The sequence below is a fragment of the Haliaeetus leucocephalus genome, unplaced genomic scaffold (genome assembly GCF_000737465.1).
Source record: "Haliaeetus leucocephalus isolate CR32 unplaced genomic scaffold, Haliaeetus_leucocephalus-4.0 Scaffold858, whole genome shotgun sequence".
Classification (NCBI taxonomy): Eukaryota; Metazoa; Chordata; class Aves; order Accipitriformes; family Accipitridae; genus Haliaeetus; species Haliaeetus leucocephalus.
Genome location: NW_010973294.1, coordinates 5,083,801 through 5,107,976, shown reverse-complemented (window position 1 = coordinate 5,107,976; position 24,176 = coordinate 5,083,801). Strand labels below are relative to the sequence as shown.

Genomic DNA, 24,176 nt, shown 5'->3' with positions numbered 1-24,176 from the left:
TATTTCATCTTTTTCATTGATGACCAAAGCATCTGGTTTTTGCAGATGTGTTTGCATGCATCCACAACCAAACTATTAGCTGTGATCCCCACACTGGCAGACTCATAGGCTGAAGCTGTATTTTAGCCACCTGAACCTGACAGAATAAGCTTGTTTTGCACACTTCCTTTTCATGGAAGTTATCTAGAGAATGATGACCTTTATGTCTGCAATTTATCATGTTTTCTTTCTACAAAATAATCTGATACTGTAGCAGTTCTGTGATTTCCAAATCAATAGGTTTTAACTGTCATCACCACAATCAGCTACCCAATTTCTTTACCCATTTTTTGTCAGAGCTGGATGTGTGCCTTTTTAAAATAGTTTATGACAACACTGAAAGAGTTATTTAAATTTTCAGCTTGACAGTTTTGTCTCTACAGAAAATCCAGACAAGGCAAACTAACTGAAGAGCCTTGAAAAAAATTATATCATGAATATGCACATAACAGCACCAAAGATGACGCATAAAAAACTTAATTGTTCCCTTCTGCAGATTTAGTTTTCACACAGAGGGACAAATTGTGCACTTCTGGGAAAATCCGAGATTATCAGGTTAAAGAAAAAAAAAATACTGTCCCACTGCCCACTTTCATATGAAGAGGGATTTTTTTTTTTTTTCCTTTTTAAGTTTCCCCTGAGAAAAACTACATTCCCATAGCACAGAAACGTTCTTGGATACAACCAAGTAACAGAAGCAAGACACTGCATAACTATCAGCCATTATTCCATTTCTGGTTTTTGTTAGGCTCCTTACTGTACAGTAACTTAGCTTACAAGCAGCAGTAAGGCCAAGGGGCAGGTCATGAAAAATATTCTTAAACAAAGGTTATTGACAGTTTTTAGCACATCATTTGTGTTCAGCAGTCTGACGCATCTCAGAACCAGCTGTACCAATGAAATATGCATACCCCGAGGTAAGAAGAGTTCCCAGGCAATGCTCTAAATGCTGCACCTAACACTTGCAAGCAAGGTTGCTGCTTTCTGTGGTATTTGAATGATTATACCCTTAGGCCTTTGAAAATTTCAACAGCAGTTCAGATTTTTTGAATAATCATTTTGGAGTCTAAGAGGAAGTAGATATAGTTAGGTTAATAACATACGTGATCATCGTGAGAGCACTAGCTCTGTTCTCAACTCTGACACAGCATGTGGTTCTAAAAAGACAACTCGCAACTACTCTGCCGAAGCTGCCAAGGAGAAAAGCAAAAGCTTTTGGATAGAGATGAGTCAGCAGGATTCCATCTGACCCCTTGCCACTTACTGGCCTAAAACTAGCAAGTCATAGTCATGAAAGAAGAAAAAAAAAAAAAATTGACCCAGCAGATCCGAGCATTAGAAATTGTTGACAATCTTTACTTGTTCATGCAGGTGCACAAAGACATTTTTGCAGTTCTAATGAGCTACTGAAGAGAGGTTTGAGGCAGCGTGGTATGTCCGGGGCCCAGGCAGCCCATCTCCTGCTCAGCCCTGTTTTGTTTCTAGCAGAGTAGCGCACACTGGCCAAGACCAAGATCTGGCTGCCTCTTCATCTGGCTGCAGGCCTTAAGATCTCAAATGGCTTGTGGGGATAATAAAACGTTCACTAAGCATACGATTAAAGCATTTTCCTGCCTTAGTTCCAGATGTCAGTACTGTTCTTCATCATGTTTCCCCTCCATCTCTCCTGCATTGAATTGTGAGAGGTTTAAATTCTTTTCACAGTTGCTGCATCTTGCAAACTTACTCAAGTTTATATTTCATTTAGATTTCAGACCAGGACCAAAGTTTAAAGAAAATAATTTAAGCAGCTGTATCATGAAAAGCAAAAGAAACCTCAAATGCAAAACTCTCAAGTCAGCTTATACAGATTTCAAAGACTCAGTTACTTTCATTATAAGAAAATTAAACTCCATTTATTCTTGAATGCAATATAAGAGTCAAAACAAAAATTAGGAAAATGGAGAAAAATTTCATAAAGAGAACATTGATTACCCTAATTTGGAGGGAGGTAACTGTATCTCCTCGCTTTAGAAGCGAGTTAGTCATCTGGTCCATGGCAGCTAATCTCCAGTCATCTCTAAATCTTTATGTCACCAGAGAGAAGAAAGAAGCTGCTGGCACATGTTTCTCTTCCTAACACCGAGCCCTACCCACAGTGTCATCACGGGTCCTGGAAGCATTCAATCTGCCACCACAGCATATGCCTATTTGCCCCATGCCAAATTTTGGGAGATTGAGGCTGAGCAAGTTAAGTGAGCTAACGCAAACAGGTGAATAGTAAAAACAGCGCTCAGTAGCAAAAGCTAAAGCTAATCATAACTTGTCAGACAAAAACCAGATGCAGTAGAAAGTTTTATGAATTAGTTGAAATTCAACAAAAGCTTTTGGTTGAGTTTCCTGATTTCCAAGGTTAAAAGCTCCAGGACACCTCTGCCATTTTCTCTCTTGGGACCATGGATCCAATGCCTTCCAGCCTTGTGTGACACAAGAATCTGAGTTGCAGAGCAAGACATTTGGCGCTAAGAATCCAGTTTTCACTCTGCATGCACTTCAAAGGCCATACCTCAAACAGAATCTGACCTGGTCCAGTGTACTGAACACTTGCGAAGTAGCCAAGACACACAGGATGCATGTCCTGCAGTTTAGCTTTATCAGAGAAGAACCCCATTCATGCACTGACACCATCATGTGATGCAAATTGAAGTGTGAAAAGTAGGGAAGGCTCAGAGATTTATTTCAAGAGCATTCAACTAACCCAAGATAAACATGGCAGTGTAGGTGCACCCTTGTTCTCCCAACAGCTTTCCACACCACCAGTATCCCTCATCACTGTGGCAACATGCAACACTGAGATAGGATCCATTCAGATAACGCCCACTCCAACTAAGATCAGTTTTAATTCTTTTCAGGCTTCAGCATCTGTCCTCATGATACTAACTTCAATGTCAAAGCCTATGCCTCCTCTATGCAGAAGTAAGCAGTAGTCATTGATCTACACAATCCAATTTTAATTAAGCAGGCCAAGAAATTACCACAAACTGTCATCCCCTAAAAGTCTTCTCTCTCCCTTGCAACAGTGGTCAAATTTTAGTTACAAATGATGAAAATCCAGACTGCGTAAGAAAAATTTTCCCAATTTGGTTTTTTACTTGATGACAAAGTACCCTAAGCTTCCTCAGAGACTTGCACCGCACAAGACTACCAATGAGATTAAGTCATGTTCTCTCATCTTTTTTTTCAGTTCTAAAAATGAATCACAAGAATATTAACTGCTTAATGTTGCACGTGCCTGGAGCCAAGCTCCTATCTATACAACAAGACTGTTTTCACATGCCAATCCAACATCATCTTTGATTTATTGATGGTTACATCTTTTTTACTATCAGGAGCTCCAAAACACAGAAAAGATTGATAGCCAAATTATTTTGCTAGTATAAAGGAAATACAATAGATTTTAGAATGACACCAGAACTCTAACATTTACAAGTGTTTTCAATAACAAAAACACTCCATGAAATTCCAAGTTCATCAGTTACTGCACATGTTATTAAAAAAACCCAACTTGTTCTCTGATCTACAGCCTTAACACTGATGTTATACAGCTTGACTAATAATCTTAAGTGCATCAATTTCCATTAAGAGGAGTGTTTGTTTTCTTTTCCTCTTCTCATGTCCAGATTTTTTAGTGTAGTCTCTAACGACAGAAGTACTCCCCCCCCCCCAAAAAAAACCCACCATGCATTTGCTTTATATAGAATTTTAACACTATTTTGAGACTTGGTATATATTTTAGTACTGATAATCAACATTTCTCAAGCTATTGCATTTCCTACAGAACATCAAGTCAAAGCTTTATTAATTTGTCTGGAGACATATAGGGACTACTTGCTTTTCTTGGGAAGTGACAACACTCATAACCCACTAAAAGAAGTTAACAATTTTCCTAGGCTAATTATAACATGGAATGAATGTCCTTTAATAACATTCTTTATTATGAGAATAAATACATAAAACAAATGCAATATATTAGCCACATTTCCTCATATACATTCAGAATATAACAGGAAGCTAATAGGCATAATCATCAGAACTAGTTGAACAAACAAATTTTTACTACGCCAACAACACTGGAAGAAAGCTGGAAAGTTTATGCACTAGTAGCAGGCAAAGAACATGTGATTTCAGTGTTCCCTTGACATTAATTTAAAGACAAACATACTGTAATTATAAGCATAAACTGACAGAAATGTTTAGCTCCGTGCGGTGGCCGTTTGAGGTTGTTCTGACTGCAACTGCTTTCCAAGGTATTCCCTGAAATACAAAAAAAAATTAGATTGAGAAACATTCTGGAGAGTGGGGAGTAGGATAGTGATGGGGAGTATGAAGTAGAGAAAGAGGAAAAAGCCTTAAGTTTAGAATTATTCATTCAAATAATGCCTACTGTTACCAGTCAACAGGAGCTACTAGGAGAGTAACTAAGCTGTAGGTATCCGTCATCTATCCCTCTGAAAATAAGGTACAAACCAAACATCGACAAAGTTGTCTGGAAAAAGAAAAAGCCCAGTGATAATATTTAGAAGTCCTGGGAACTGTTAAAGAACACCCACAATGCCCACAGATTTTGCTTGCTGAATATACTATCAGAAGTTATGGCAAGGTATTTAAAAGGATGTCTTCCCATAACCCATGAACACAAGTAATACCGACAGACATACTGGCAACTTAACCCATAGGCTAGCAAAATAGACACTGACTGAAGAACTGTATGTTCAAGTTGGAAGAAAGAAAAGATATCCAAGCCAGGCCCACTGTATACCAACACTTTAAAGAAAGTGTTTTCCTCACTGTATTTTGAAGTGCACTAAGTCACTTATTTCATAAGCATCCTCAACACTAGAACAAACACCCCCCACATTCTTAGCATTTGCCTTAAACAACAATATCTAAATTCTATGGAAAAATACTGCACAATTCTTCTGAATGTTCCCATCTTTCACTGTCTCCTGTGGAAACAGTTCAACACTTCAAAGAACCACAAAGCCGAAAGAGATCTTTAGTAACATCTGGGTTGTTCCTTGTTAAAGAAAATGAGCTTCAATAATTGTACCACTGTATCAGCTGAAAGAGAGGTTTCAGGATCTGTGAAACATAGGTGTTCTTTTTCCATTGCTGATCATACACTTAGCACCACAGTTTTTCCTCACTACACAGGTATTTCAACCTACACAAGTTAAACATTAGCAGCAGTTCAGAGAAAAGATGTTCAGAATGAACCAACCTAACTCAAGAGGATGCACTTTTGCTCTATTAAAAAAAAAAGAAAAAAAAAAGATCAGTTCTTATTGCACATTCCAAAGACTAGTTTTCAGTTTAGTGTCCTGTTGAACAGCTATTCCCTATACATTACAACTCCTATCGCACAATGAAGTTTAGCATCACAACTGTACCACCCAACAGTACTTTTCTCAGTTTTAAAGTATCTAGAAAAGCAAAATTCCTATAAAGTATGTTAACTTCAAATTCCACTAGCAAAGAAAATAACACATAATTTGTATGCTGAGCTGTACGTTATGATTTAGCACCTTCCTTCACAGCTTTCTCAGGTGTGACCGTAGGATCACAGTATTTTAATGCTTGGGCTGCACTCAATAGGTATGACTCTTGATCATAAAAGGTAAGTTACCACCCTCAAAGTAGAGACTCCCGATGGCAAAGGAGGAAATGAGCTGCTCTTGCAGTTTTGCAGGACCCAAAATTGTACCATCAAAATAAACAAAATTTGACAGCCATCCAAAAAGATACATCTAGCAACTATGGAAGGGCTTCCAAACTCACCAAACCTCCTTCTGCTCCCCGAGTGTTTTTTTTGCTTTGTTTCATGCCTACATGCATGTGCTGATTCTAGTATTTCTTGTCTTGACATCCAGCCTTGAAAGCAACTGACACTTGCTGCATACGTGGCTCTGCTCACAGCATCACAACCCTGCAAAGTTATTTATTCTTAAAGCAAACATGAACCATTTTGAATGTGAAATTCCTATGCAATTACTTAGAAGTAGGAAAAATCAATCAAGCTAACAATCTGTAAGAGTACAACTATTGCATATCTTACACTGGTTCAGATGCATGCTCAAGGCTTACTAAAATCCAACCATAGTGCAGTGTATTCAGCAAAAATCTCTGAGAAGGCAGAGCAGTAGCATATTTTGTAGGCACTTAGTGCCTTAACAGACATATATAACTTCTAAGGACATATGGTAGATAGTACAGCACCTTCCCTATAAAACCTTTTATTTTGGTCATTCATTTGCAACATTTGTGAGGTTTAAGCCCAGGGACAAGGAAAAGCTCTTATCCCCTTTCCCCATACAGATTGAGTACCTGCAGTTACTGCTTTACACTGCCATGCTGCAAACCCAGGTGAAAACCCCATACTGTCCCTACCACATCACTTCTTTAGCCACCACCAAGGGCCACTGAAATGGCAAAAGCCTTGTCCCACCTGCTGTTACAAGTACCAGTTAATTTTCTGTTTTGTTATCGTTTCCAATTGAGTTCATTGGTTAACCTAGGACAAGCTCTTGCATGGTCTATGCCAGATGATGACAGGGATTGGTACTAGACCAATAGGAGGAATTTAAACAGCTTCTCAACGTGAAGCTTTCATGTGCAGCCTTAGGAGAGCAGACTGATGAAGTTATTCTGCCAGGCCTTTGGTCACTTCTCCCTCCCACCTTCCACTAAAATTCAAGTTACTGAGAGTAGCTTCAGTAAGACCTTGTTCTCTGTCTGTTAAAATACATACTAAAAGGACAAGAAGATTCAAGCTGGTTTGGTTTTTTGGTTTTTTTTGTTTGTTTGTTTGTTTTTTACATACTGGCATTTCATCACAACAGGAGGTTAAGTAGCACTGTAAGCTTCAATCTTCACATAGGTGTCCATCACCATGCCATTACAAATTAAGTGTCTAAGATTTTTTTATTTATCCTGCACTGTTACTTAGTTAAATCTTAAAATAAACTGGGATTTTTCAATTACTGTTTACACCACAAAATTAAAATTACCTTTAAGAATGCAAGCATTCAACACATTGCACTATAACAGCATGTACAGTGAAAGAAGGATAGATCTTGTCACCAAGATAACAAATGACTTCACAAAATATTCAAAACAGCATCTGACAGATTAGAGATGCACACTACAATGGAAAGTAATGAGGTATTAGACTTGATTTTTAAAATTACAAGCTATGAACCCACGAATTGGACCACTCCACCCTATTTTAATCTGATTTTGTTAGTCCTTCCTTCATAACTTCAGAAAAAGAGCACCTTTACCATAACAAAAGCATTGTGGTCAGTCTTTTGCAAGCACATCAAGTTTCTAGATGGTTAAACTCAGAAGCAAAAGTATATGACATATGAGTGTGGCCACTACTGGCAGAGATTTACATGTGCCTAATTAGCTCACACTATACACCAAGACAAAACATATCCTGCTAACATTTGACATAAGTGAGCTTTGGGGCCTACATACCCATTGTCTTTCAATACACAATCTTACCCGTAATACCATCTCTCCCTTCTAACCTGGCCAAGCAGACCTGCAGAGTGTCACTCAATATGCAAGAGCATCTCTTTTCTACAAGATGTACAAAATTCAAGTACAAAATTGTGGAAAAGAGCAAAATACTGTCCTGGCCACCAACAAATTCAGTCACCAATTCATTCCACTGGAAAGCTGCCTTTTACCTTGAGCAGGCATTGTGTTATTGCCTACAATACTTCAAAAGCCAGTCAGAAGTAATAAACATTTTCTCAATACAAATACACCCGCTGTCCAGCCATTACATAAGTCTCATTTTTCTTTTAAATCGTTTAAGAGGATGAAGAGAAATGAAATTCTATGTACCAGTAGTCCAATAATATTGAGTATGTTTACATATAATGCTTTACTCCTTAACAAGAAGGCAATTTGGTCTCCAGCATTAATCATCAAGATGCAAAGTTCATTGAGCAAAGGCCCAAGTGCCTTGGAAGTTCACATTTGCAAGTTTAGTTCTTGGAAACAAAAAGTTCCACTTTGACCGTTTTCCTCACACTGGGACAGAAAGGCCTTCAAAACCATCCTTATTACAAAGCAGATGAAGCTGGTTCAGACAAGCTTGCATTTACAGTTAACTGCATTCAAACATGAAACAATTGATTCAGTATAAATTTACAAGAACACAAAATTATTACCTCTGTACTGCAGAACAGCATCAAAACATGCAAGTGTAGTACATCACTTTTGAGAGTAACTACAAAATCCTCCATTTCTCAACTAAAGCTCAGATCAACAAAACTTGAAACACCACATTATCTCACTTCCTTGGTCATTCAAAAGTCTGACAGTGAGGCATAAGTAATGTCCATTTGCAAATTAATCTTCATTTGTATTAGAATAACCAAGTGAGATAGATCCCTTCCACATTAGCAATTTCCCCTTTCTCAGGCCTATCTTTGAACACGTTTTCTGCAGTACCCAAAGTGCTTTTTCCAAAAAGAAAAGGAAACTTATGCAACTTCAACATGAATTTGTTGCATCTCAAATCCTTATTCCAATTTGTTGCTTCATTCCATTTAATTTAATTGGTTTTGTTGGCATATGAGAGACACTGACACCCTCAACCTGAGATATACTGAAGTGCCATGGTAATTGCAACAAATGCTTAAAGGTCATTTAGGAAAAGGCACAAGGAACTGATCCAACCCGTAAGCCACCTAATTCAGTGAGTAAGGAATAAGGAGATAATTGCAAAATGGCACAAGAATCTAACCTGAAAATTTTATACTGATACTCAGATTGGGCAAAGGACCATTGTCAACAACAATCAACCTATGATAAATGGGGAAGTTTCAAGGTACATACAACGGATTTCCAGAGGCCATAAAAGGAACAAGCCTTGCAATTTAAGTAGTACAACCTTTAGTGTTATAGTCCAAATTCCAGTGCAGTTAGATTTACCTGTCCTTTAAAGAAAACTGAAAATTCTTTTTAGCAGGCAAGGGAAGAAAGGTAGATAAAGCACAGAAGAAAGGAAGGGTGAAATTTTCACATTCTCTCTTTTCTAACGACATTTAAAGTCTTGCTTCCAATTTATTAAAGAACCAGGTTATCCAAAAAATATTTGATGATCTTGAACATCTGTAATGTCTAGCTTGTTTTAGCAGACTGAGGTTCCTAAGAGGCAGAATGCCTTCCTTTGACAAAGAACAATATAAAAATATTTATTTTATTTTTCTCTATCTAAACATAAACCTAAAGTCCCATGCTTTTGAAAGTGAAATTGAAAAGCTAGTTCTAAAGAAATTCTTCCCCTTATGAAAGAGTACAGATGTGCAATAAAGCTACAGTAAAGTCTGCCACAGGACTCAAGCCACTCAAAAGACATTGCCAACATACACTGTTACAGACAAATCATAAAAATATGACAAATAGTTAAACAAGTTCACAGGACAGGCAGGAGATGGATTAGTTTGAACAGACAGAACAGTTTTGCCATTTTTATGTTGCATTTCCACTATGGTTCTGATAACCTGGATTTGCTGAGACAGACCAGTTCTAGTAATTTATTGTGGCTTCACAAATAAGTATTCAAGTTACACAGCCAATGTATTCCCAGCTCTAAGCAGGCTAAACTGTCCCTTGAAAGCACTGGTCTTGTTACACTACAAAAACAACTCCACAGATGCAACAATCCCTGGAACCTTCTGAGCAGCAGACATGAAGTGGCAATACCAGGACAAGGTTGCAACCACCTCTCAAGTCCCCATCTAATCCAGTGGGGGACAAAGCTGGCACAGCCACCCTTGAACCCATTCCAGCCATGTACACCTGCCTTGCTCACAGGGAACACATCCAGGCATTCTGGTAAGATGGTATTTTTTGTTGATTTAACTCAAGTGAATTGTTTTCTGCTAATAAGGTTCCTTGAACCTGGTTATTGCAGTGTCACATTAACACTAGTGGTGGCCAGGAGAAAGGCAGGTGGAGCTGGAGAGGGGCCACCACAGATGCATTTGCCTTGCCACAGAGCCACAGCCATGGAAGTCAGCAAAGAAAATAAAGAAACCAGGCTCAAATCAAACCTGGAGCTATGTTAATATTTGGTTCCTGAAATACAATATTAACATGTCATACTGCTGGATCAGAAATTACGCCACTGCATATTTTTATATATTATTTTATACGTAAAATATATACTAGATATATTTTTAAATATACAATATATACTTTATACATTACATGCACTGCTCTTCACAGAAGTAAATAGAGATAGTACATCTATGAAAGTAGTAAACTAAAAAACAAAGAGACATCTCCCTGAAGAGCTTCGTTGGGAAGATTGCCCAGGCTGGACTGCCACCACACAGGAAAATTGCAGTTCTCTTCTGTCACTTGTTTGCTGAATAAAATTTTCTTCCTTGGCTCAGTGGATTAATGCAATACAAAATATTTTGAGAAAAAAAAAAAAGGTGTTAAAAATAATAAAACATTTGTCTATTATACCAATGCAGACTATAAGTAGTGCTGAAAGTAAGCCAGCACAAACAAGCAACAAAAACAAAGAAGAAACAAATGTACGCAACAGAATCAAAGCCACTTTGACCAGTTTGGACCTCATCATCAAATTGAAGTTTTTATAAATTATCTTATTTCCAGTGGAACCACAGTGATTTTCACTATGTATAGGTCAAGGACATACATGTGGCCTTGGATCTTAAGAGAGAGGAGATATTGCAAAAATCTCTGCAGTGCTCAATATATCGTGTAACAAATTCCATTTAATGCAAACAAGTAGAACAAAAGCAAACTGTTAAGACAAACAGCACCTAGGACATTTTTTCACCTTAGTTATTCACAATAAAGAGATGTTCAACATTCTGATGTGCACACTAAAACTAAACAGCCTGAATGGTTGAACAGAGGGATTATAAACATTACATGAAAGTTCTTTTTTTTCAAATGGACCCTGTCTTCGGCTGAATGCAATAATGATCTGTAGACTGTCTCTTAATATCTCCCGATTACTGAAAACATTATTCATAGCATGGTTTATAGCCCTCCCTACAATGTGAAACGCAAAATTAATGTGTGTCTTCAGACCGAGACACTGCAAGACCCTCCTTTTTACTCAGCAGCTTCCCTTCAGAAAGGTTTTGTCCATTTTTTGGAAGAGTAATTCTAGACTTTCAGTTCATAACTTTACATACGAGCTATAAAGAAACAGCAGATCAATGAGCTCCTATTACAAGGCTATTACTCAAACATTTTATTAGATTTTAAAAGAAAAAAACCTATGAAATTCAATTCAATATATGCCTTTCTATTTTCAGGTATAAGCCATTTTTCACTTATAAGATGTGCTAAGAGCTAACACTTACATGGAGCCATTCTGTGAATTAAAAAGGACCAACTTGACTAAACCATGCAACTTTGTGACAGTGGTTTTATATTTAATCAGAGTATTTTGTTGCCACAATGAACCATAAGCAAAATGCTTTCAACGGTTAGGAGCTTTAAGTTGGCACAGAATATTTCAAAATGACTGACACTGATCAGGTTTAACTGAATCTTCCTATCACAAAATCAAATCCTTAAAGTAACACTAATCAGAAGTGAAACTATCAAAAAGTTACTTCTTTGGTGACATGTTTTTCACCATAGCGCATGAAAATGAACAATTTCTTTGAAAAAAGAAAATGCAAACTGAGCAGGATGTTGGATATATGCAAAATATTTGCTCCACGTGTTTTACAAAGAGTGCAGATCTCATAAGGGAAAACATGATCACAGTGTGAAATCCTGGAAAGCATATGCACAATACAAACCACAGTCCCTACCTGTATGGAATGAAGCTTTACAAGAATAGATATTTATGTTCAAATAAAAAGATGGAGCACTCATACTAGATATCAAGTGTGCCTATAACTAATTGGATTTTTGCCTAACTTGTCTCATTCTAGCTAGGAACGGTCCTCTCAAAAAAAAAATTAATTTTTATCAGGGACACAATCTCTCTCCTCAAAAGCGAGCATGGTACAGAAGGTATCTTAGGAGATACATGGACTTTACAGAACAAAGTTTATACCAAATAATAGTGGCAAATGCTGAATATTCAGTGCTAACTCTATAGAACAACAACTTCTAAATACAGCATACTGCAAATCCTAGGCAGTTTCAGATTTTAATGTCTCTCTGCATAACTAGTCATTTTAAAAGATGGTAAGCAAGTAATTTTGTCTGGGATGTGCACTCTGAAAATCATATATGAATCTGTTGTATATTCAAAGCTTATCCGAATTTGTTGCTTCATTGAGTATGCCATTTATTAATTTTACTTCCAACACCATACTTGAACATGCATCAACGATGCATCCTAACTCCCACCGTTTAGCATCCGCCAACATACTCATACTCTCCATGTCAGTATCAATTCATTGACTAGCAGTTTATTCTAAAAGTCTGGCTGTTTAAAGGAAGTTTATAGCTCAGAGCCTGCCCGGGTGAAAGGACCCTGGGGAGATGAGGCATGAGACCTGAGCCCAGAGGTAAGAGATGCAATCCCTCCCTAACAGCAGCTCACTACTACAGCATAAGCAGAAAGGTGGGGCAACACACTCCAGTAGTTTAGTCAATGGGAGCAACTGCCAAAAGATGCTATGAGTTCTGCCATTACCCTGATTCAGCCAGAGGAAAAATAAACAAGCTTGCAATCAGATCCACTATGGTTTCAGTAGCACTTGCATGAATGCTGAAGAACATTTGAGCTACAGAAGCTAAGCCACTGCATTTTACTTTATGTTTGCATGAACAAAGAGCACACATGATCCATCTCTGCACATGTCTGCTAAACTGGATATTGTAACAATTCTCTTTTATCTCTGACCTCTGGCCCCCAACTCCCAAGAGCACTGCTACTGACGGAGCACGAAAAAAAGTAATGTGCTGCACTTATCTACATGAGTCATGAGCAAACTTTCCTGGGCCTAACCTGGCTAGAAGACAAGCAAGTGGTGGAAACTAATGCACTATGCTCTAGATGACCAGTAGGATCATAAATAAATTACACATTAAATGCAGAACATCTAGAATTCACCTAGCTCTTCATCTATCTCTTACTTTAGTAAAGTAATAGAAGGCTGGAATTAACCCCTTTAGAATGAAGCCAGGAGACTATAGGTTCACAAATCTTAAAGACAGAAGATTACTCCCACTGCTCAACTTCAGGCACTGAAGCTCCTCTGCACTGCCCTGAAAAACAGCCTGCTTCTCTCTGTTGTTCACAGAAGGAATCTGGGGTTCTAACTGTGGGTGCTTTGAGTCACAACATTCCATCCCAGAAGTTCAGTAAAATGCTGTGCTGTGAAGCACATGAAAGGCACGTACTTCATCTGTACAGATTAGTATATTGGGTTTCTTTAAAGTGATATATGTAAGTGCTGTCCATTTAGAACTTAATGATTTGATTCTTCTAAAGTCTGCATCATTAAAAACTTTGCTCCAACCAGCACTAGGTTCCCAAAATCAGTTTCTAATACTAAAATCGCCAAGTTGGGTATTGCCTCTGAACACCAGCAAAGCCAAGGAATAAGGAGATGATGTCTCTTGTACATAGTTAAAGCACAAATTGAACAGGACACACAAAAAATCTGCATCATCATTGCCATGCCAAACTCCCCCATCTGCCAATAATAGGTTTTTACAATCAGCATGGGGTGCCACAACTAACACAGTTAGTTCACATGAGATTAAAACACAGGATTAATCACCATTTAAAGACACTAAGTGATGCTAAAAAGGTACCTTTGCTCTCTGCTTCATCAAGTGCATAACTTAACATGCAAATGTAACTGGAATATTTCACCTGAACTTACCTCATCTGAAAAGCTGACAGCAGTTACTGCTTTTGCCAACCTAGCTTCACCATTTAACAGAATGCCTGACAGTCTGATTTCCCCCCATTTATCCATGACTTAAGAAAACCCCTAAGGAAAAGCCAGTTGAGCAGCCTGTAATGAACTATTCAAATTACTTAGGAGTTAATTGTCTCCAAGTCGAGTTATTAGCAGTCTAATGTTACAGTTGCAGAATGCCACTTCAGCTGCCCCATGACACTCCCTCGATTCAGGTACCAGAAGTTTTCCGTACTCTGCTGCTCCGGGCACAGCACTTGCACCAAGCCTCAGCCTGGCAGAGCAAGCCTTTATTTTCTAATCCTTCTCTCAGTTAGCCTCCAGATCTAGGAAGAGCCTGACTACTTCTGTCTTGATGTGTCAAAGATAGTAATGCAGAGTTGTTCCATGCCAATTGAATTCAAGGAAAAACCCAATTGCTTTGAGTGAAATAACTGGAATTCCAAAACACATGAAAGCAAGGGGAAAAAATGCTTATTTCTTCCCTAACTCTGAAGATCAAGGTAAGCAAAACCTTGAAGTTGCTGAGAAATCCGTCTTATAACAAAGCAAAGCTAAATAAGCACTTGAACTGCACTGTGCAGCAGTCAGGGGACTCTGCTCTCTTCTCCCCACACAAGCTATGAAACAGAAGAGCTCCTGACACACATCAAAAGCCAGATCTATACAAAGACAGATCTAGCTTCCCACACACACATGATGTGTCATCTCCTTAGCTTAAGCTATCTGATGTCCACTCCAGGGGGAACACTGCTTTGGCAAATACGAGCCAAGGACAATGTGTCCCAGAGGCTTGTTCCAAGAGATGACAATATGAATCTGAAAATGGCACTAACTTAAACAGATCCTCTTCATTCACACCTCTGAAGATCTTAAACTAGATGTAATTGCAATCTCAGTCTCAAGTCTAAAGGTTCACAAACTGTGAAAAACAGGCACAGAAATGTTCATAACATTAAAAAATAAAACAAACCTGGAACACCAGAGGTGATGTTTTTGAAATTAGTATCCTTAGGTTGAAAATGAGAAAAAGCCAGATTAGGCATCCAGGAAAGCTTTTACCAGCAGTGAGGTTTGTGCTGGAGAAAGACCAGAGTTTTATATTTTTATTACCAGATTTTCAAGACATCAGAACACACATGAAATAAGAGCTGGCCCCTCTGCAGAAGGTAAATTGAGTAACTAAGCCTTCCACATGGTAATCTCTATTTAGCTATAGCCAGTTTATAATACTCAGAATGCTTCAAATATATCAGAATAGCATAGTGAGAAAAGAAGGCTATCACCAAGCTGAGAAGCACGGTGGAGTGTAATATACAATAATGACCCAAAATTAGGTTGCACATGACCACACATTTGGTCTCCATCTCCACACACTCAGAAATTCAATGTTATTTACCGAAGTCCTCCTTACAGGTGGAAAATATTAACTCTGGATTTGTCATAGTAGGTTTTTAAATGTGTGTTTCTCTGCTATAGAAGGTTCCCACAGTATGAGATAGGGAGGAAGCAGGATAAAATTAATATAACAACATGGACGAGAGTTAAAACCCACATTCTTCAGAAGAAAAGGGGGAAAACTAGCTTTGTTTTACAGAAGATACACTGCAGAGAAGGGACAGGAGCTTTTTGTCAGCCTTGCTAGCCTGTCTTCTACAGCAAGTAGGTGACTTAACCTGTCAGAATGTGCTTGATAAACCTTGTTCCTCTACCACTTTCACGTCATCACTACTCAGCCTTTTAAAAAGATCACATTGTGTTAGAAGCAAGAAAACTAACAGAAGTTATAGGTACTTCCAAGCACCAAGCTTTTGAGAAATAAAAGGTTGTTTAAGTTCAAAATTAAATTAGTTGTTTGTATCTCAACATCTATGTTCTAATGTACTCAGATGTACTGTTGCATTTTATCTTTCTCCAAGGCAAATTGCAAATATGAGCTTTGGTGAAATCTTAATTAATAATCAGATTAAGAATTCCTAATTAGTATTTTTAACTCCCCATGCTTTATGCCTAGCATACCTAATTAGTTTGGCAAGTTATATAAAGTTGTTATATGAACACTGAAGTTTTTTCAAAACTTCAGCCCTTCAGTGCTTCACTATAAAGGTCCTATGCTCTGTTGGAAAGGCAGCATCAGCCACCAGCAAGTTCTGTGGCAGAACATGCCAAGACTTCAGGGTTTTTGGAGCTTCGTTGGAGAACTAGTCACCAAACAATGAAAGAAAAACCTCATTTCAAATGCTGTTCTCAGCAATTAATGAAAGAGATACCAGCGAGTGATTTTCAACTTCATCTAACCAACCAGCCCATAAGCTTCTGCTACTCCAGGAGCTCAAGAAAAGTTGTACTTGCCATTTTAAGGGGTGCAACAGAAGAATAACAGTGTAGAGTAGGGGAAAGGACTACAGCAAAGAACAGCAATGCAAAAGAATGGTCAGGCATGCATTCTGCAAAGCAACTGCCAATTAAGTACATGAACAAGTACAAGCCTAGTTCAAGTAAGTTAAAATATACTGTTCAAGTGAATTACTCATGTGACATTCAGTCATGCCAGGTGAAGCTACTGAATTCAACTGCAACCAAAATACACAGGAAAACTAGCTAAGATCATACACATTAGCATCATATTGCTCTATCATTTAACAACTGCAGTCTTACCACATAAAAATGTTATTCCCCCCTTAAAGAAATCTGCCCTGAGTCCTCTCTCCACACACAATATTTCTTACTGTTAGTAGTATGTTAAATAATCTTCACATACCAGTTGTGAACCATCAGCTTCTGCACAGCCAATAGTGCATTATAACGAACTTGTTGGTCTTCATGATGCATGTGGTTCATTACCAGCTGTTTACCACCAAGTTGTTCAATCACTCTGAAAGAGAGGAATAGAGCAGGTTTTTTGACATTACTTCAGCTTCTGAGTATCTATCCTATCCAACTACTTCATGTTCAAGGCATTAAGAGGTTAAGTTTAAGTCACATAGTATTTATTTTAATAAAAGTATTTATTTCTTAACATATACTTCTTATTTGACATGTTACAAATGCAGATCTCATACTATCTCCTGGGGTTATTTTTTTTTCCCCAAAGAATTCACAGTATCAGGAAGTATTCATACTGGACTCCTATTTGCTACCTACTACCCTCTTCCATAAATTTTGCAATAAACAACAACCAAGGAAGGTGCCCTCTTCAGAGAGGGTCATTTACTTTACCCAGCTTGCTAAAGGAAGAACTCAGTATTGGCTTGACTGGGTTGGCAGTGTGCAGCACTATCAATTATTATTTAGGAAGAGGTAGTGCTCTCCCCTCCATAAATTGATGATAACCAAGTCACTCCATTTTTTTTTTTTTTCTTTTCCCAAGATTAAAGCCTCAATCCAGTCCAGCACTGCCTAATCCAGAAAAATTGCTTCTAATCACACCAACACCTATTAAACCACCCACCTGGTACTCTTCATAGTGCTTTTTGCCATTCAAACTGTACTACAGCCACAGCTATTCTTGCACAAGATGCAGAACTGGCTGCTCAGTTACCATTTCCAGAAAAATCGATGTGTTTGAGCTGCATCTTTCACTACAAACTTTGCCACAGTAGTCAGCCATAGCTTTTTTTATAGCTATACCAAATCCCACGTGAAATACTGATGAAACCTTGTATCACGTTTTATGAATATATCATTTCTTTAAAAAAAAAAAAAAAAGAGGAAGGCAACACACTTAAAACCTGAAAAAGTATCACCATCCAGATGACTCTTTACATGCAGCATTTTGGTCTGTCATAACAAAGAAAGTTTGGAAAGAATTTGCAAGGAATAGGAATATATAAACTGGTTACTCACCAACTTGCCTTTTTTTTTTTTTTTTAAACATCGGTTCACTCACAGGTCACTGAGTAGTTAAACAATACGCTGTGAAGAGGCTGTCATTTGTATTACTCAACATGATGCTATCCTGCCATTCTAAGCTTGCATTAGCTATCTGCTTTTATTACTGTTCTTTTCATGGCCAAATTAATACATTACTGCTGCACAACACAACATGTTTTTGTAAACTGCAGAACAGGTATAAAGACATAGTGTGGAGATGAAAAAGAATTTCCCATTTAATTTTATAACTCAGTCAAAACCATCCGGAAGACCACAGGGAATATAATTTCCCAACAATATTAAAACATTTAAGGATGTTTCACACAACAGGAATGCAATCAGAAGAGTGCAATTGTTTTAAGCTGGAAAATCCTCGCCAAGAATTCAAGAAGTTATTAGTAATGTAACAGATTAAAAAAAAAACCTTTATACCTGCCTTAGGCTGCCTCACTCTTTTAATCATGAGTTAAATATAAAACCACTGCACACAAAGACTATGAAACACAAACAAGAATTTTTTCCTTATTATAGGACTGACTTAAAACACTGAAATTTCAGGAGTTGAAAGGAAGTAGAAAAGGCATTAAACTCAAAAGCTTCCTTACACTAGGAGCACACAAGAATCAAAATGAAAAGTTAAAATCCTATAATCACAAATGGTAAGAATATTTCAGATGACAGTATAACACGGAAATTATGACTGTGAATATGAAGAGTCAAAGAACAGCGTTACCATTTTTGTATAACACTGCCTACTGGTACAAATCACTTCCCAGACAAGTGTTTTAGACCAAAAGGTAAGCAACTGTGAGGAACATTCACAGTGAACCTTGTTCCTTCAAGTTCCAAACCTGCTCAAAACACTACTTTTAGTTCTGTTTTCCCTCTCCTCAACTTCTGCTTACTTTACAGCAGTAATAGAGCCCAGTGGGCCAGTTATGGTACGTGCACATCTTCTGCAGGGATTGTTCCCCATAAAAACAGTGCACTAAGCCAAAACAATGGCAATTCAAGCAAGTTTCTAGATGCTCAAAAGCCAGACTTTACCATGACACATTTAAAGAGAGAAAGAGGAGACAGAAGATGAAGATAAATGAGAACAGTTTAGACTGTTGTAGCAGAAAATATTAATATAAAATCCACGCTACATATCTAAAAGCAGACCAAGGTGAAAAAGGGAATGCATTTAAGCTGTTCCTGAATCATGAGCTAAAAAAGGGAATGGCTCTAGGTGTCAATCTCTTGCACATGCAAAACATAAAACCCATGTTCACGGCATTCAAGTGATTGAAAGTGTTGAACTTACATAGCAGTAACCCTTGGGGCCACATGGAAGTTGTACTGGAGGCTGACATTTAGCCTGCTTTTATTTTCAGTGACAGGAAACACCAATGCCATACTTTATTTCTGCTGTTACATTGTCAGAAAATGCATGTTGCTGAGCCTCATTAGAAGCCCGCGGTGCTATTGCCTTGAGAACTTGGTCCACAATGTGCAATTTTGAAAGGCAAGTTAAAATTATTTAAGCTGACAACATTAGAGAACAGCCAAGCAAAGATGTACTATTTAGTTTAACAAACTTTTTTTTTTGTCAGACAAAGGGAAAGGTTAGCCAGAACTGTAACCCTAGGTCTCCGCTGTGTGCAGCGGGTAAACTCAAGAAGTTTTAGGTTCTAATTTGCCTCTGCAGCCTTCAAAGGCTGAAGAACGATCCAGTTAAGAGTTGAGGATAAACACTTAAACGAAACAAAAGTATTTAAGACATTTGAATTCTCTTATTCTTCTAAACCAATTAATAGCATCCACTCTCAAAGTGAGTCATGCAATGAGAGTGTGAAATGCCAACCAAGCGTGGGAGCAGTAAACGACTATACATCAAAAACCATCATGGTAAGAAATAGACTATTACGTGGGAACCAACACACAGTCCTTGGGTATTTTAAGCTTTTAGTCCTAAAATTGCTGAAGTCATACTTTGTAGCAGTACACTGGATTGCAAACTAAATTCTTTAAAAGAAAGATTGAGGCATTTTAGTTTGTCCATCAGAACAGAAAGCTAAATAAACCAAGTCTGTAAGCAGAAAACAGCTAAAGTATTAGAATTTGATATAAGAAATGTGGGTTAGAATAGTATCTAGGACACTTCTTATTTGCTGATGACCACTCCTTTTGAAGGTTGATGCACGTCTGAATAGGTTTAACAGCCTGGGAGCTATGCAGAGGTGTGATCCTGCCAGCAGTACATTTTCCCAACTACAGACAGAGAAATACAGGTCCTGTTTATCCACTCATCTGACTTCATAGCTTTGGTCCAGCAACTGCATGGCCATACTAGCCCAAGCATTATGCTACATTTGGGTAGATGTGTGCAAGCTGTTGAAAAAATTATGGCAAACACCTAATAAAATGGTTTCAGACAAAGGGCAGCTCAAAGCAGGAGCAACCAGTATTAGTCCTTCAGCTTTGCCATTTGTAGGCAGCAGTATGAGTTTCCACCTTATTGGAGGATATCTTGCCTCCCTCCAAATACCAGTTGTCTGAAATCTCTTCTGGAAGACACCAGCTAATTAGCAAATACACAGCACTGCTCAGTACAAGTGGTACACACTTGAACACCTCTGACCTTTCTTAATGGACCTAGAAAACTGTTAATTTGTTCCAATAATCTAAAAACATCTTCAGTTCAAGTTGCTTACAGGACTACAAGGGCTGTCTTTCTAGAGCGAACAAATGTTTCTAGCATATATACGGCATGAAGTTTCAGTCTGTTGTTCATGATTCTACTACTGTCAAGATAGTAGTCTGCACAAGAAGTGTTCATGAAATTCCCAACAAGCCTAAAAGACCATTTTCATCTTACCCATTAAACCCTATGCAGAAACCGACCACTTCTTTGCTACAAAAATTAAGTCAGATGTCCCTTTAGGTGACTGATGAGCATGATTCCTGCAAAAACCAAAGGCCCTTTTCTGCTTCAGTGGTGGTCTTACTTTAGAGATACAATTATTCAGCAAATATCTTTGCTCACAGGTTTTTAAAACAAAACAAAGCAAGAAAACATAGCAATGTCTGTCTGTATATTTTGACAGGAATTCAGGTTTACAATAAACATTAACACTTTCATCAAAATGTGTATTTGTGTAGCTAAAAGAAAACACGCTAAAATAGAAGAGCGGTAACTGAATCTGTGCTAACATCACTGAAATTACAATACCAATTGTTTGTGACAAAAATCTTGTCTCAGCAGTCTTAAGTCACAGAATAGACTTAATCATTGTTGAAACAGTCCCTCCCTACTGTAATTCCAATAATTATAGTCCAATAGTCATAACAGAGGGTAAAAATGATAAGTTGATTAAATTCTTGATAGCTCTTCCAACTTCTGGTGCATATCTTCTGCTTTAGTCTAAACAACTTATTCAGGACTTCTTTTGACATAGGTTCCCTTCACCATTAAGAGACACTGAAATATATTAAGTCAAAGATCTACTGTGTTTTTTCTCATCTGATCTAGTTAGTGTTTTCTCACCTTCCCAGTGAATTAAACTTAAGCATAACCTGCAATCCCTATGTAGCATATTTTAATATAAATAAGCAGAAAATCCACAGGCAAAGTAAATACTCTAGTATATTAGCTAGTCTCTGGAGTAACAACATACTGGCATTTTCCTTACCGTTTCCCACGGGGATAGTGTCGTACATATTCTCCCACATCATGAGCAGCTACAGCCAGCACTTGTGGGTCATCAGAAACCTCCAGAAGCTTCGTCAGGATTCTAGGAAAGGATTTGAGACAATCAAGTCCCAGATTTTGGTTTGGGGTTTTTTGGTTGTTTTGGGTTTTCTTCGTTGTTGTTTAAATCACTGATAACTTAAAATAACAAAGCCTGTAACAATAGAAATGCTTTACAAGTCACCCAAACAGCAAAGCTAAAACAGAACTTTTTTCGAATGCGCAGTTGCACTTAAACCAATGGAGATCCCACCTTAATTAACAGAATTATTAAAAGCATTCACTAGAGTGAGTTTAGTGAGCCGCATCTACAAATACCTATAACCAAGGTTTACAAAATATCTCCTTTTTTTACACATTGGCTTCAACATTAACAAGTTTTGAGTTCAAGATAACTGTACTGACCAAACATATAAATATTTATAGATTGGGACAGGGGTGGGACACAAACACAAAGCCTACACAAGGCCAACAGATGCTGCTGCTTCTGTTACACAATAGACCCCAGTCATGCTTGCATGCTGTTCCCAGCTCCTGCACTATGGATCCTGCACTATGGATTCAGAAAGCAGTAAGGCCACATTGCTCGTGACAAAGCAAGGGGGGTATGACAAGCCTGCTATCTATCAGCCTTTCCCCAACTCCATTCCTCCCCTCACCTTACAACGGCAGCCTGGCTCAATGCAGGAGAGAAGGACAAGAAGGGCAGAATTTTATGCAGAACACTGTTATACAGAGTCATTTAAAAATTAAAAGGCATCCTAGCAGTTGAGAACAAAGCAGCACACCGAGTTCTTTGGTCTGTGCAACTGTGAACTTCTCTTGGTTCAAGACCATCAACTTTATCTCAAAAACATCACTAGTTCAGTCAGCTGCTGTGGTCTAAAAAGCAGTTCTGTCCTAACTCAAAGACTGAGATGATGAAAGCTATACCTTGTAATTGACTCCAATCTTATATATTAGTTATTTTATTAGCATGAACAGACATACAGAGCTGTAAGAATTAGAAAACAGTTCCTCAACTCTTAATATTATCTGCATTTTTTAATGAAGTAGTTTAATCAGTTTTAGTGGAAAAAAGCTACCAGTAACACTTTTCTAGCCAGTAATGAGAAGGGGGGGGGGGGGGCTGAAATTACACAGATAAGAAGGTTAGGCACTAATAGTAAGTTTAAAAGGTCAAACATACAGATCACTGGAAAATTAGATTCATCTACATTTAGTGAGATGACAAACATGTTCTAATCACAGAAAGTTAGTAACAAGTTGAAATAGGTAGGCAGGTTAAAAATTCAACTGGAATTAAAAAAAGAACATTCTGTAAAATTAAATTACCACAGCCACTACCTCTCTAGAGCGCAGAAGGTGACAGATGAAGCACTTTTCATTTTAAAAGAACTCCTAATTTGAACAAGAAGTAGGAGCAGAAACTTGAACCATAACACTAATCAGAATTTACTAAATATCCGTACAATATTGTTGAACAAAATATAGCATCACTTGCTTAAGAAGTCAATAATGGTGGAAGGCAGGGAAAAAAAGTAAGCTTAACAGTAAGCTTAGGTATATTAGAGCTAGAAAACAAGTAAGCTGGCAGTTAAGGGGAAATAAAATGATGTGGCTTGAAGCAAAGAAAGGATTGTCTGTCACATGTCTTACAACGCAGAAGAGAAGTTCTGAGGTACAAGAATCTCCCCACCACACTGTGGGAGAGGCAGTTTGTTTTGGGGTTTCTTTTTTTTTTTTTAAAGGAACTATTGTAGATCGCTGTCTTTGTGGCAGCACAAGCACAATAAATTTACCTAACAGTCCCAGAACCAGGAGAGATGAGTACAGTAAAACAGTGTAATTGCTACAGGAAATACTAAGCTTCAACATCAACTTCATGTTGCAGTTGGCAGCATCTCAAATTTTTAAGTCTATAATCCTACATATTTAGCAATATGCCCTCAGGGAGGAATTTATCAGACTTGTTTGGTGAGGTTTCAGGGCAGACTGAAATGCACATAAAGCTCAGGATCAGCTTGCTCTTGCCACGCCTTCTAACATCTCACATGCTCCGCTCGACCTCCTCATTTCTGTTAGGTCTGGCACTTATTAGCCAATACTGAACAGGAAGGACACCACGTGTTATCAGTTAATGACAATGCAGTTAAACAACTAGGAGCTCCTACAAGCTATTTAAGACCTAGACATCTTTTGAGTACATACCTTCATAAGCCAGCAAATAAGTCCTTGACTCCAAAAGGAAATATAAGCTTCAGCTTCACTTCATCTAACAATTTACATACACCAAACACAGTCCCAAGACAAAATAGACAGACTGCAACATAATGCTGCAAGTCAGATTTTCCATGGAACAGTGCCGCAACTTTCAACTCCCAAGTATTCAAGACAGGAGTTCATTACTCAGATCAACAACACACAACACAAAACTAAGACTAAGGTATGGTAAAAATATTTTAATTACCTCAGTATAGCTGTTTTTTCAAGTGAAAGCATGAAAGGAGTCAACGGCACAAATTTGCATGCAAGTTAAGCTACAGGTATTCCTTCTATCATCGTCATCAATATATTTTGATGACTAAAAG

At 37.9% G+C, this 24,176-nt stretch overlaps 1 protein-coding gene across 3 annotated transcripts in view; it reads right to left on the bottom strand.

The window, feature by feature from the left end:
- Positions 1 to 3,686: 3,686 nt before the first annotated feature.
- ATP6V1H (ATPase, H+ transporting, lysosomal 50/57kDa, V1 subunit H) overlaps positions 3,687 to 24,176 on the bottom strand; it is a 48,435-nt gene continuing 27,945 nt past the window's right edge. For 2 of the 3 annotated variants that reach the window (XM_010582955.1, XM_010582957.1), the window contains 3 exons: positions 21,527 to 21,628; positions 16,741 to 16,854; positions 3,687 to 4,332 (listed from right to left, as the gene is read on the bottom strand). In XM_010582955.1, coding sequence (XP_010581257.1) covers positions 4,272 to 4,332; positions 16,741 to 16,854; positions 21,527 to 21,628 — 277 coding nt within the window. In that variant the 3' untranslated portion in view covers positions 3,687 to 4,271. Of the gene's footprint in view, positions 4,333 to 5,789; positions 6,005 to 16,740; positions 16,855 to 21,526; positions 21,629 to 24,176 lie in introns of those variants that run through there. The other variant, XM_010582956.1, reaches the window with a different exon arrangement.